The sequence below is a fragment of the Sinocyclocheilus grahami genome, unplaced genomic scaffold (genome assembly GCF_001515645.1).
Source record: "Sinocyclocheilus grahami isolate Dianchi unplaced genomic scaffold, SAMN03320097.WGS_v1.1 scaffold47.1, whole genome shotgun sequence".
Classification (NCBI taxonomy): domain Eukaryota; kingdom Metazoa; phylum Chordata; class Actinopteri; order Cypriniformes; family Cyprinidae; genus Sinocyclocheilus; species Sinocyclocheilus grahami.
Window position 1 is genome coordinate 3,800,700 of NW_015505226.1, and position 15,244 is coordinate 3,815,943.

Below are 15,244 nucleotides of genomic sequence, written 5' to 3' on the forward strand. Positions count from 1 at the left end.
TTGCAGTTGTTGCTGCTAAGGGTGGCCCAACCAGTTATTAGGTTTAGGGGGCAAACACTTTTTCACACATGGCCATGTAGTTTTAGATTTGGAATAATAAAAACCTTCATTTAAACACTGCATGTTGTGTTCACTTGTGTTATCTTTGACTAATATTTAAATTAGTTTGATGATCTGAAACATTAAAGTGTGACAAACATGCAAAAAAATAATCAGGAAGGGGGCCAACACTTTTTCACAACACTGTATATATAAATATATATATATATATATTTGTTTCAGCAATTGATATAAAGTTGAAATAAAATAAAATATTAGATGAAAAACTTGGTTTAAGTTGATGTACTAAATTTACTAAATCTAAAACTGAAATTAAATTAAGTACGAAATGTATAGAAAACTAATGATAAAGACAAAAGCAGATTAACAAAATTAAAATAAAAAATAGAAGTTAATTCAAAATATTTAAAAAATATATATATAATAGTATATGATTAATTCTAAAATAACATTGCATCATGGCTGGAATGCTATAATGACCAATCAGCATCTTTTATAAGATGTTTTAACATTATCTTAATCATAACAAAATATTCTGTCCTCTTTGACTCAATTGATGTGCTGTTTGGGAAATGCCCTGCATATGCACACAGACACTCTGACAAATATACTCCGATGCTCTTAAAATGACTAATCATATCTGAGTCACTTTGTGTGTTGGTTTGGATGTGTGCATAAATAAGTGTATCAGTGTGTGCTGTTCAGTTGTTTGGTCGAGTTGGTCAGTCAGACAGACTGTTCAATCTTTCGTCTAGACACCACTGGCTCATTCACTCATTCTTTTATTGATTATTTCTTAGATTAAAACTTTTGGACAGTGTTTGTGTCCAAGAGAGTGAGCAGACACTATTACACATCTGGAAAAACCACCAAACAGAGGAACATTCTGTAGCTCAGAGGTTACTCTTTTATAGCTCAAGAGAATTAATAGTGTTTACAGTTATGCTTCATTGAAGTATTAACTTAGTCTCAGAGGCTTTCCAAAATTCAAGATAAATGAAAGTACTAAAAATGTTTAAAAACAGTATAATTCGGATCATTTGCTTTTGTAAGTACTAGATGAGAATTGTTTGAGTTTAAATTGATCATCTATATTTAAATTGAAATCTATTGCATTTGGTAGAAGGTATTAGGTATCATGGCAAATCCAAGCACAACTGAGACTTGAAACTATAGTGGTGACATGGAATATTTTACTTGTATTTATTCATTTATAGTTTTTAGAATCGGTGGCAGCTGAACTCTACAGAGAGTGTCCACAAAATTTTAACTCCTGTCATTTACACCATTATACATATCACCTGCCTCTTGCATGATCCTTACTTAAATATTTTGATTAATTTGATTATATTTTCAGCTACAAATAAGAGTTTAGTAATATGTAGTGTGTAACATTTAATCCATTTAAATCACATTGTCACGGACCGTGTGGAGAGATGAGGCAAGGACTCAAAGATACAGTAATCGGGCTCTTTATTAAAGGGTTAGTTCACCCAAAAATGAAAATTAGGCTGTGTTTTACTCACCCTCGAGGCATCCTAGTTGTATATGACTTTCTTCTTTCAGATGAATCCAGTCGGAGTTATATTAAAAATTGTCCTGGCTATTCCAAGCTCTATCATTGCAGTCAGCGGGTGTTGCAGTGCTTCAGTCCCAAAGAAGTGAAATAAAAAGCACCCATCCATAAAAAAAAGTGTCTCACACGGCTCCGGGGGGTGAACAAAGGCCTCCTGTAGCAAATCAAGAAATATGGATATCGAATATGGATATCAAGAAAAATATCCATATTCAAAACAGAATAATCACTTTAATCTAGCTTGCGCTCACTGTTGTAAACAGTTGCAAACGTTGGTTTTCACGAGACTTACCAGCGCATGCGCAGCGCTGAACTCATACGTCATCTGCCCGGAGCTGCTTCCGTGTACAACTCTTGGCTCAAGCTAGTTTAAAGTGATTATTCCGTTTTCAATATGGATATTTTTCTTACAAAAACGCATCAATTTGCTACAGGAGGCCTTTATTCACCCCCTCGAGCCGTGTGAGAAACATTATTTTATGGATGGGCGCTTTTTATTTATTTCACTTCTTTGGGACTGAAGCACTGCAACACCCGCTGACTGCAATGATAGAGCTTGGAATAGCCAGGACAATTTTTTATATAACTCCGACTGGATTCATCTGAAAGAAGAAAGTCATATACATCTAGGATGCCTCTGGGGGGAGTAAAACACAGCCTAATTTTCATTTTATATGTCATATGTCATATATTTCATGTGTTGCAGTCTGAGTGGGAGAGAGAGAAATCCCCATTTCCTGTTGACACAGATGTGCGGTCAGGTCTGTGTGTCCTCATACAACAGTTTGGTGCTTTCTTTATTGTCAGTGTTAATTTTGGTAGAGTTACCTTGACGACGGGACTTTCCCACCCTAAACAAAGTGTGTTATGTTAGCATCTAAATCCAGCGTGTTGACCATGGGCGGCCCTGAACCTCTGTCTGATCTGTTTATGAAGACGGGAGGGAGGGAGAGAGGGAGAGAGGGAGAGAGTCCCTCCCTCCCGTCTTCATAAACAGAAGTGCTTTGTTATCATAGCACAGGTATGACCACACTCTCTGACCTCATTTAGAAGAACCCAGTTGCTCTGAGCAAGATTAGCTCAGAATTCACTCACATAGTCTCATGTGAAGGCCAGACATGCATCATGTGTGGTCAGATCTAAGTTCTCGGTCACCCTTGCTCAAACACACACACATATTCCTTGCTGTTCATTCCTTCTCTTAGAGAGAGATATATTCAGGTTAGTGAACCATATCTGCAGGTACAAGACTGACTGACTACCCAGCAGGCATGACAGATGTTTCCTCTTTATATCTACAGAACGGTGAAGCACAAACACATGAGCAGACACAAAGTCTTGCACTGCGCAGATACAGAACAGGCTCTGATAATGAATAAGTGCCGCAGCATACCACCCATATTTTCACTAACAGGTGATGCATTGCCATGAAACACAAACTTGCCGGTTTAACTTACTCTCAGACACTTTGTTTAGAGCTGAAATTAGTCCTTAGACTATCAGCACGTATATGAAATAGCATTATTTCTGTCAATGGGGTCAGTCTCACCTCAAACCAAAACATCCTAAAGTAAGCGCTGACAAACTGAGGCAGTGGGCTTTGTTATCATAGCACAGGTATGACCACACTCTCTGACCTCATTTAGAAGAACCCAGTTGCTCTGAGCAAGATTAGCTCAGAATTCACTCACATAGTCTCATGTGAAGGCCAGACATGCATCATGTGTGGTCAGATCTAAGTTCTCGGTCACCCTTGCTCAAACACACACACATATTCCTTGCTGTTCATTCCTTCTCTTAGCACATCAGTGTTGATGCTTTTTTTTATCACTCATAAGAACCTGCAGTCAAGCTAAGTGTACATTCGCAGTGTGTTTGTGGTTGACATGTGCTCTTCTTCAATGAATAGAGGAGACAGCCTGCTGCGACTAATTAGCTTCTTAGCATTGGCTGGATAATGATGCACTTGTGAAGTGACGCTTTTAGCAGGGCAAGTGGCGCCACCGCCATCCCTGACACCCAGAGGGCAGGAAGTGGGAAGAAAAGCATGGGAGAGCAAGGTAAAGGAGATGTACGAGCGTGAATATTATGTATTTACAGTACAGTTGTAAGCCAGCATGTCAGGGCTCTGGCCTTTAGGTGTGCACATGTTCAAGATATGTTGAGCCATGGTGCTCTTGCAGGAAACGGGTTCGAATATATACTTGATCTTCCATAGGTTTTTCCATAGGGATGTCAGTATAACAGTCAGTATTAGACATTTTATTTTAGACTCCTGTTTCAGCTTGTTTTTGGATTCTGGACTTTTCCTTTTCCTTTTTTACTTTTGTGGAAATGTTAAAATCTTGATGTTTAAATGTTTGAAAGTGAAGGAATTTAAGACATAAATTTTAGTATTGTAACTTTTGTAAACTAAAATAATTATTATAATTATCAAATATTCATTGTCTATTTTGCAGTACAGTTATAAATCACAACAGTAATATGTCTGTCTTCATTTTTATAAAAATGTTAAAACAAAAACAATAATTATTATTATTAACATAATATTTTAAATAAAAAAATAATGCAATATATGACAATAACAATATTACATAAAATGAAATAACACAAAAATATTATTATTATTTGAGGTTCCTGTCCATTTTAAAGTCCAGGTACAAAGTCAAAATAAAACACTTTTTAAATAAAACTAATTATTGGCTTATTGGTATCGGCCGGAATTTGAATGTCAGCACGTCCCTATAGTCTTCCCATCTCTTGTCATCTCTGACATCAGGAACATCACATGCTTTGCAAACTGGGCCATGCTGTATTCCATCTGCCTCTGTTGCCTCGGTGACATCTCCTTAGGAACAGGTTGCCCCCTACAGCCCATAGCAGAGCGTGTAGCCTGAATCCCAGCCTCTGAAAACAGAAACAATGATACGGGCCGCATGTGGAATCCGAGTCTTTCTCAGGAGTGGGTTCACACACTCCCCATACGCACGGAGATGTGTGTGGTGACAGGCTTTTGTTTGATGTAATGGCTCTGTCTTGTTGTGGTTAGTGTATGTGTGAGAGAAAAGAATGCTGGGTGGGGATGTGGTTTGAAGCACTGTGTGTGTGTTTGCCAGTGAAAAAAAGTTTGTGCGTACTAAAGGATTGCCATTCAGTCAGAGCATGCATGGTCCTTAAATAAAGAAAGAAGGCTTTACTTGGTTTTTCCAGTTCTGCATTGTTATTTTTAATTTTTTAAACACCTCTAGCTCAAGATAAGAGCAGAAGTGTGTGTTTGTGTGTATTGAAGCTTCGGTTTATATATAGCTAAGTTCTAGCATAGGGTGTGTCTTCATTCCTCCAACGCTGATTCTCTGTGTTATACTTCGAACTATCACAAATCCAGTTATGCGTTTTATAATTATTAGAGCTGCTACAGTTACAAACTTTAAAGTTATTGACAGGAACATCCATCAGGATCAATTCACTCGGCAGGTTTGATTTCCCATCATCCTCTCCATTGGTACTTGTATTACAAAATGGCTTGTACAGGGCTAACTAGATTCTCGCTATGTGGTTTTTAAGGAGTTCTGAGTGGATGGTAAAGTGCTACTTTGCTGTTGCTTAAGTTTTATGGGTAGTTTTAGTGAGTTGCAGTGAGGTTTCTAGTCAGTTGCTAGGATATTCTAGGTGGCTCCAGACAAATCCAGGAATGATCCATTCATAAAGACAGTCACTTGCTTAATTTCTAAACGAATCAGCCTTTTTGAATGATTAAATTAATCACTCATTAAGGCACTATCCGCCACCTACTGGCAGTTGTAGTATCATATTTATTTATCCATGACAGGACTAAACCAGTCAAGGTGTCAGCACAAAAACACACTCAGCAAAATGTTAATTATCGTTATTGAAAAAAATCCCCAAAAATCGAGATATCATTTTTTGTCAATATCGCACACAAATCACTTTTAAAAGTAACAGCACACCTCTCCTCATCAAGACATGTGATCTGAGGAATCATTCAAGTCCAAATTACAAATAGTGAGAGACAAGTATCTTAGAGGTTTGTTCAAATAACACTGTCTAACACTAGTATGAGCAGTAGTAACAGTGATGGCTTCCTTAGCAAGCACCACTAATTAGTCTTTGCAGCTGAAAAGCAACAGTGCAGTATGTGCCTGTTGTAATGAAGGTTAAAAAAAAAGCCGACACAGCGATCTGTCGTTATGGTCGAGCCACTCAGGGAGAGTGTTATGATTGGACATTCCACGCATAGCTTCTCTCACTAGGGTTGGAGGAGCGAACTAGAAGCACTCTCACTCCTGTACGAACAAACGAACGAAAAGCCCAACTATCCATTCTTACTGTAGCCTCCTTCTAAAACAAACACCCATTCTCTCGCCGGAAAGATAGCTTTGGAAAAAGATATGTACCTAAGCCCTAAAGACAACTGTGTTTGCAATAGAAACCCAATTACAGGCCATTAAGTTTTTTTTTGTGGAGATCACCCACCTCGTGTTGTCATTTGTTGATTCAGGCAGACTTACAGGTATAGAACCAGTTACTTTTCCATACAAAGGTGGGAAAAAAAACACAGCAATGCAGAGCTCAAGACTCTGGGAGGTAAACGTGGCTGTCGCTGTGAAGAGGAAAGCATGCTGTAATTTACTGCTCTTGTGCCCCCCTCAAGATCCCTTCATTGGTGATAAATCCCATGAACAGAATCCTGAGCGAGGTATCAGTGTGCCCCAGCGATTATTTTCTTACACCACAGGCCACAATGATTAATATGTTCTGCAGAGAGTGTTCCAGAAGAGACACTCCTGACAGATTTAACACACTGTTTGTTCTCTTAGCACATTTGATTCTTACTGGCTAATTCTGCGTATCTTCTTAAAATTCAAAGGTCAGAAGATTTATGTTTTTAATGCATTCATGTTTTCAATACATTAGTTTAAAATAATTGTTTCCAATTTTAATATATTTTTAAAATGTAATTTATTCTTGTTTTATCTTTTAACATTGTAAATTTGATTATGCTTGTACTCATTTCCTGTATTTTTACATTTAGATTACCTTTGTACTCATCTTATGCTTCCTTAAAGTTAATCTTTAAGAACACTTATGTTAATAACACTTTTTTCAAACGAATATCTATTTTCATGCTGTATATTATAATGCCATGACACCTAAATTCACTTGTAGCATTTAAAATGATTTGTTTTTGTTCTTAGATTTTTTTAAAATTTGTTTGGACAATATAGTAGCAAATTTTAATATCAGTTGCTAGATTTTGTTGTTAATTTTGATCCAGTAATATGTCCTACTTCTCTAAATCACATCGTGCTTGTGCTTGAATAACCTCTACATAGAGATTGAGAGGGCAAATAGCAGATGAGAATGTTGTTAGTGGCAAAGACTCATGGGAAACCTGCAGCTCACCTTCCTAAATGACAAATCAATAACTCTTGTCTGCCTCAGAGTCTCGTGTGTATTTTATCTGAGCTGGAGTTTAGATGGGTGAAGGCTCAATTTATTATTTAAAGGCTCCATATTTTTGATGTACTGTACTGCTAACAAGCAGTTGAGCTCTGCCCAGGTGAGTCGCAATGTAAATGTGTACTTGTTTAGTGATCGCTTTTAGAGGCATTTATCAGTGTGCCTTGACAGATGTCACTGGCAATGCCCTATGGGGTATTAAGGGGTCTCGATTGTGTTTGCTTTAAATAGAACCTTCTGAAAATCACCTGGAGTTCTAGGAATTCAGCCTTTATCATACAGGTATTACAGAGTAGCAGATTGGAGGCAGTTTTTGCCCAGTCAACACATCACTTCACTGGGTTAATTGTAAAATCCATAGATGAGGCATAGCTGCAAAACTGATTGACTAGTAGGAATGTAAACTCATTAGGCTAATGGTTTCATAGGCTGACTTGACATATTCATAGTGCTGTGTATGCCAACAACACACGCAAAGATCATTGAAGTTTTCGGGGGAAAGTCAGTGTTTGTATTTGGACAAGTGTATGTGATATTTTAAGAGATAGGAAGTACATTTAGCAAGCATTTATATAAGTGAGTAATAGTAGAGCCTTGCCTGGTGGTTAGTGTTCATGCTAAAAATACAATGAGCTGTAGTTCAGTATGCCTTTCCCTCGTCATTTCGGTTTAAAAAAGTAGCCACTATTCTAGTCTTCAGTGTCACATGATCCTTCAGAAATCATTCTAATACGCTGATTTTGTGCTTAAGAAACAATTTTTTAATTATTATCAATGTTAAAAATGGTTGTGCTGCTTAATATTATTTGTAGAAATGGGCATACATTATTTCTCAGGATTCTTTGATAACTCTCAATTTTGATCAGTTTAATGCATCCTTGCTAAATAAATGTATTAATATGTATTTCTTTAAAAAAAGTCCTACTGACTGCAAACTTTTGAACTGTAGTATACTGTGTGAGAAAGCAAGTGATATTTTAAAGACAAAAGGTGGTTTCCTATGTTAAATTAGCTTTTATATTGTCATTAGGCCAAATAAATCCGAACAAATCATTAAAATATTATCCAGAGAATATATACCGGTACTTTCTATTTAATTTATGTTTAAAAGCATAATCTTGCAAATTTATTTGTATAGTGCTTTTCACTAGAAATATTGTTCCAAAGTATTGTACAAAGTAAAGCCGAAATTCATATAGGAGAAATGTATTAAAGAAATGAGAGAAAATAAGAATTTTTCACAAAATGATATACAGATTTTTATTTTTATTTTTTCCTGGCCAGAAAATACCAAATTCTAGGGCCAGAATTTTTTATTTTTTTTTAAATATGCATAGTAATCTTTATTTTTTATTTATTTACTTTATTTTTTCTGAGCTCTGACTTTTCTAGTTTGAGGCACAGATGTTAAATGTTTCATGCTGTCTTGTATGTGTTTTTATTTAGTAGAGTTTGTTCTTCCCGTGCCTTTACACAGTTTTAGCTTATAGCTCCTGCATAATGTGAGCTATTCCTTTCTTGGTAAAGCGTTTATTTAGTCACCTTTCCTGTGTGTACCTCCTGAAGGCTGTAATGAAATCTCTCATGTGGAACGGCGGAACAAGGCTCGTGGCTGTTTGTCAGGGATCATTCACAGTGAGCTCACACGCTCTCCGCTGTCCGTTTACTTCTTACTCCTGCTGACTAGCCACACCGTTTGCTTCCCTTGGCTGAACAGCCTGATGGGATTGGTAGCATCTCCTTCACAGTACACCGAATTGACTGTTGTGGTGATCCGTGCATCACTCGGATAGTTTTGATAGAACTTTTGGCTAGTGAGCGATGGGTCTAGCTTTATAATTGTGACTTTTTTTTCTCATTTTGTTAATTGACAGCTTTTTTCAACCACCGCTACATTGGGACTACTTTCAGGTACATATAGACACCACAGGTCTTTGCTGTGATCCATGATCTTAAAACCAAAGATGGAGCATGAAAGAAAGAGGTTAGTACATGCACAGAACAGGTGGAGAATGAAAGTGCAGGCCAGAGAAATAAACGAAGATTGAGAGTGTGAGAGAGAGAGAGAGTTGGTTAAAGTGTGCAACAAAAAGCACAAAATCAGCTGAATGTAAATGTGCCAGATAAGCCCAGTAGAACAGATGTGTGTGTGTGAATCTACGGCCAGCCCCTCTGCTGACTTTGCTCCTCTCAAAGGAAAATTGATTTGGCCAGAAAAAGGTACTTAGATGAGTGGAAAAGAAGAATGACGGAGAGTGAGAACAGCAAGAGAAATGGAGAGAGAGGAGGAGGACGAGGAGGAAGGTTTTTTACCACACCTATTCCTTTCCCTGCAAAAAAAAATACACCTGCTGTGTATGGTCAACAAGGATTCACACATATTATGATGATAATCACTACCAGTCTCTTGCGTCATATTCATTGTGTGATGTGTGGATACCTGTATTAGGAAAAATTAATACCTATATTGGATTTTTTTTTTTTTCCAATTAAAGGGATAGTTCATGCTCTTGGAACATTTACTCACCTTCACTTTTCTCCAAACTTGCAAAACTTTCTTCTGTGGAACATAAAAAGATATTTAGAAGAATGTTTCAGCTGTTTTTGTCAGTGGGGTCCAAAACAACATTGAACCCCACTGACTTTCATTATATGGATATTTTTGTTCCGCAGAAGTAACAACAACAGGGCGAGTAAATGATGAAAGAATTCAAATTTTTGGGTTAACTATTTTAGGGATGGGTCACGATTTTCGAATATTCCATTAGTTGATTTAATTATAGAATATCGAATAGGTTGTGCGATTATTGTCTTAAAAAATATCCCCATGTTTTCCTTGCTGATGCGGTGGTGACGCGTTCATGTTGCGCTGACAATAACGCATCTAAAAGCTGTCAAAGACTACAGAAGAACACATTGTCTCACGCACACACTAGACTTGCGTAGCATATAACGGTTACAGTAACTTGGGACGATGTCAAATAAGAGTTTTGTGCGGACCACAAACCCCCCCTGAATCCGAAGTCAGAAAGGCGCGGAAAACAAATAACGCGTTCTACGGAGCCACCAGAGGGACATGGTAATAACCACTTGCTAGCGGTAGCCTGTTACATTACAGTACATAAAATTTCACTCACCACATAAACAGAGTAAGGAGAGATGACTGATAGGATGATGGCGAATGTATTGCAGATCCTGAGCACCACTGACAAACACCTAATCTTGTCAAATGTGTGGTAAGCACTGCAGAGTGCTGCTCCGTACGTGTGATCGCGAATCTCGAAAGTGAAAGTAAAAAACAAGCGCGTGTTCATATTCATAAGCGATTTCAGTGCCCCGCATATTAATAACAGCTCCCTGATGCCAGGGTTTATATACAGTATAATTACCCAACGATATAATTGCGACAGAAGATATTGAAGTATATTTTTCCTCCCATCTCGTATCTATTCCCTTTGGGGTTCCATTTTTTATAATGGAAATGTCCTAGCCTTATGAGCAGTTGATTTATGCTAATCGACAGACTGTTATGTTAATAAGTGCCGCCATTCGGTTATGTTTACTATATTAATATATTTCAGCACGTTACAATCATTATATGGATGGGGTTAAGGTAGCCTATCTTCTGAATTAAACCGTTTATCATACAGATTGAAAGCTTGAATCCCATCTCTCTCCCTCTATCTCTGTTTATGGGTGTTTGTGCGTGCATGCGGGGGAGGGGTGTGATTTTCGAATAGTAGTCGAATAATACCCAGCGATTTTCTAATATTATTTTTGCTTGGAATGCCCATTGCTAAAAATAATACAGATTCCTCAGGTGGCCACAAACTCTTCATTCCGAGACGTATAGAAGTGCTAGATGTTTCCTGTTGCTGGGTTTGAAAAGTCTCTTTTAGCTGAATTTATAAATCCGAGCGTTCAACTTCTGCTTGATTTATGCATGCTCCATTAGAGGCCTTGTCCTGCCAGCACTTACCTTTACAGAATGAGAACGTGTTAGGTGAGCTTACCACTCCGTCATCCGCTGTTTTAATACAATGTCAAATCACACTCAGCCTAGCATGCAAACACACACATTACTAATTAAGGCCGTCTGGCCTGTTACAGAAAATCAATGGTGTTTTAGCTCGATCTCTCGCTCTCTCTTTCTTGTGCTTCTGAAATGGACAGTCAACCTGTCCCTCCTCTTTGTCAAAAAAGTAAAGAGGCATTTAATCATTACAAAAGGCACACCTATAAGATGATATGTTTCTAGTATTGTACAGTAATGATCTCACAATTACAGCACCTTGATCGTCATTACATGTTAGAGATGATATGATTACACCGTCTGACTGTGTCCACACCGGACCGTGTGGCCACAAATGGTTTTAACACGAGCCATTCTGATTTATTGATTCAATCTCAAGTGATTCTTGATTGGCTTACTGAAAAACGCAGGAGCTGCTCCACTACTATTTGGCATTTAACTGAATTATTCCCTTAAGTACACTTCATCTCTCTACATCTCTTCAGTCATCTCTCCCACTTCAACAATTGGTTTCATCTGAGCTGCTGTGTCTCTCTTTAATCTTGTAGTCATTTTCACCAGCAGCGTCTTTCCAGAATTCAAGGGTTTCATCAAGCCTTCTGCGGTTTGCAAGCACTTGCAGGCTCCATATGTTAGCATTCTCTTTAAGTGTTGTGTTTTTTCTATGTCTTTGCAGTGAGTAACTACAGTCATGTGCTGGAGGGCCAGTCAGACTCCGATGATGACGATAAGCTTCACATCGTGGAGGAGGAAGGGAGTCTCCTGGACGGGGCTGACTGTGACAGTGTGGCCCCTGATGATGACCCTAATGGGACCGTCGACCCTGACGGCAGATGGGATGATGGTAAGCCCACCCCATTATGATATATAATTGGCAAGAAAGCTCTGTTTATCGAGTCTCATTTCAAGTTCACCTGATCGGACTAGTTTCTCGGGGAGTGTTTGCATAAGACATATTTTGCATTCAAAAACAGCTAGATAGAACAGAATGAAGGTGTATCAAGATTAGGGCTGCATGCGATTTATCGTGCAGCCCTAATCAAGATGCATATTTTAAAAGTTAGACTATTTTTAATTTGACATGTTGTCTTAAAAATGCAAGCCTGTGGCAGGATGCTCCAAAAACAGTGCTAGAAGTGACGCAACAGCCTAAGAAGTCTGTCTGAATGTGTGTGGCTGTGACTGGGATACTTTAAAGGGGATGAATTTAAAGATGCAACTTCTGTAATCAGAAGGGGGGAAAAAAAAGTATACTTTTATTCTGCAAAGACTCATTAAAAATTTATTAAAAGTGATCATTTGATTACAAAAGATTTGTTTAATTAAATAAATGCTGTTCTTTTGAACTTTATTTTCATTAAGAATCGTGAAAAAAGGTATCATTGTCTCCTCAAAAATATTAAACAACCATTTTTAACATTGATGAGAATGATTTCTGAAGTATCATGGGATTCTGAATACTGGACTGCTGGAAATTCAGCTTTGTCATCACAGGAATAAATTATATTTAAAAAAATATTAAAAGAAATAGAGTTAAAAAGAGTCAGGAAATAAGTTATTTTAATTTGTAATAATATTACATATTGTTTTTATTGTATCTTGATCAAATAAATGGAGCATTGGTGAGCATAAAAGATTTCTTTCAAAAACATTTAAAATTCTTACCGACTTCAAACTTTTGAACAGTAGTGCAAAAATAAAATAAAGGAAAACAAATCTAAATGCAGTGTTCTCAAACTTGTGGAAAACCTGTAAATTAAAAGAAATTTTAAAAAATAACTAACCAAAAAAACAAATAAATAAATCTCCAAAGTTCTGACCAAGTAAAAAGTCAAACATGGGTATTCAGGAAGTGTAGGAATTGTGTCGATAAACTAGTTGACTTTACAAATTGACTAGTCAACCACCATCAACACTATAACACTTGGAGGTTTTATGTTATTTTAAGGGAACGTGAAGTGTAATCTCGCTTACAGACACTAATTGAGATGATTCAACATCATTCCTTTGCTGCCTTTCAAGCACAGGTATTTCCTTCAGAAAATGCAGACTTAGTTTTTTTATTGTGATGGTAAAATCTTGGCTCCATCTGGATAATAAGCCTTGATAAAGGGTGACTGGGATACAATAGAGCTCTTTTGCTTTCGACGAAAGGCATTTCTCCTGTTCCTGGGCTAATATGTATTGCCTGCAGTGTGGGGATTGTTAATGCTGGAAAAGGTGAACACCAAGTCTGTTGTGTGTGAGCTACCAGGGTGCTATTGTGCATTAAGCTTAGTGTTGCGGGACGCAGGCATCATGGCAGGTAATATAGCACCACTATAACCACGGCAACTGCTTGCACTGCAGCTCCTTGTTCAGTTTTTTCATTCGGTACATTTTCTACTCTCTCCACTCTGTATTTCAAGGTTCACCCCAGAAATTTATAGTCCTCTGTCATTTTAATTTCTGCCAGTATTCATTCATTCATTCATTCCTCTCTCTCGGCTTCTCTGTCAGTTCTCTGCAGGACGGAGCTTCAGTGAAGAAGAAAGTCATTGTTTTTGGCAGAGCTCTCCAAACATTAAACACTTCACAGAAACCAGAGTTAAGAGAGAGGGACTACATACACGCTCTCTCTTTCTCTCTCGAACATTTCTTTTTTAACTCCATACCACCTTCATCTCTTTGTAGTCTTTCTTTGTCTGCCTGTTGCTTCTTTGTTGTAGCTTTGAATGAATTGTTGTTGTGAATCTCTAATGTTTTCCCAGAATTCTTCCTTTTAACATATTACACCACAGGATCCAAGCACCTGTTGCACCTTTTCTTCTTGATTTCGTAGCTTTTCCCTCTCCATTGCCAAAGGCTCGGTTGCAGCAAGAGGCCCATATATACGAGCCATTACGAGGTGTGTCACAGAGAAATTGGTCTGTCGAGATGTAATGTGCATTGTTCTCTGTTCTCAGATGTCGTGTTTGAGTTATATACACTTCTCTGCCTAAGCTTCCCATCATTCATAGAGCTCAGGGCTGTAAAGCAGCCACTAGCCATAATGGTTCAGCGCTATCAGTCCAACTCTCACTCTCCATTTCGGGCTACCCCACACCTTTCATTATTTTCTTTTTTCTTTCTTTTTATCTTGGCAGCGATCTCGGTTTTAGAGTACCACCTCGCTTAGAAACCGTATGGCTGTCTCTCTGTCGTCTCTCTGTCTGTGTTTGTTTTAAGGCTACAATTCTTGTGCGCCCCTCAACCTCAACTGCTTTTACTTTCCCTCCATCCAAGCTATTTTTCTACACGTCTTTCTTCACGATCAGATGTTCTCTGAGATGAAAACGCTCCTCTTGCAGTCATTAATGGAGTAAATATTCTATAAACCAATACATGATTACTGTGGTATGGATAGTGATGCTGCATAGCCAATTCAATATGTCATGCCACTCTATTTCCTTGTAATTTAACCACACGTTTCTTGAACAGTCATTAGGAATAAGCCATTTACGTAATGTGGTGAGCAGAGGCACCTAGCATAAATGGAACAAGAAATATGGCGGATGGGCTTACCTCATGTTTTACTTTTAGGGAGATTATATTCTATATTTGACTCTTAGGTTTTGATAAGCAAAACTGTTAGCCAATCATAGCAGTGTGCGTTTACTTGCAAGTCTTGAATACACCCCGCCTATAAAAACCGACCGTTCTGCAGAGAGGCTCAAAAACAGGATAGAAAATAGCCTATTACTTCTAAGTTATTATGTTATACGTGAACCTCAGAGAAAATTATTAAAAAAATGCAATTCATGTCTTCTTTAAAGTGCATGAGCATATGGTGATGGAGTAATCGGTCACTGGGGAAAGTGCTGTAAATGCCTGACTCCTAATGGAAATCTCACCAGAACTTAATCAGAAAAAAGTGAAGCTGGTGAATTCTGGGAAATGTAGTGCTGGCTGATAGTTTATACCAGGGGTATTCAATTAAAGTTTCAAGAGGTCCAGTCTCTATATTTCCTTCCCAGCGGAGGTCCGGACAATATTATTATTATTATATATATATATATATATATATATATATATATATATATTTTTTTTTTTTTCTCTCATGAGAACTCTCGGGA

General features: G+C 37.8%; 1 protein-coding gene across 1 annotated transcript in view; it reads left to right on the forward strand.

The window, feature by feature from the left end:
- LOC107582755 (zinc finger E-box-binding homeobox 1-like) overlaps positions 1 to 15,244 on the forward strand; it is a 74,381-nt gene that overhangs the window by 42,055 nt on the left and 17,082 nt on the right. Inside the window, exon 2 of the mRNA XM_016268739.1 lies at positions 11,827 to 11,994. Within this exon, the coding sequence (XP_016124225.1) occupies positions 11,827 to 11,994 (168 nt within the window). The remainder of the gene's footprint in view (positions 1 to 11,826; positions 11,995 to 15,244) is intronic.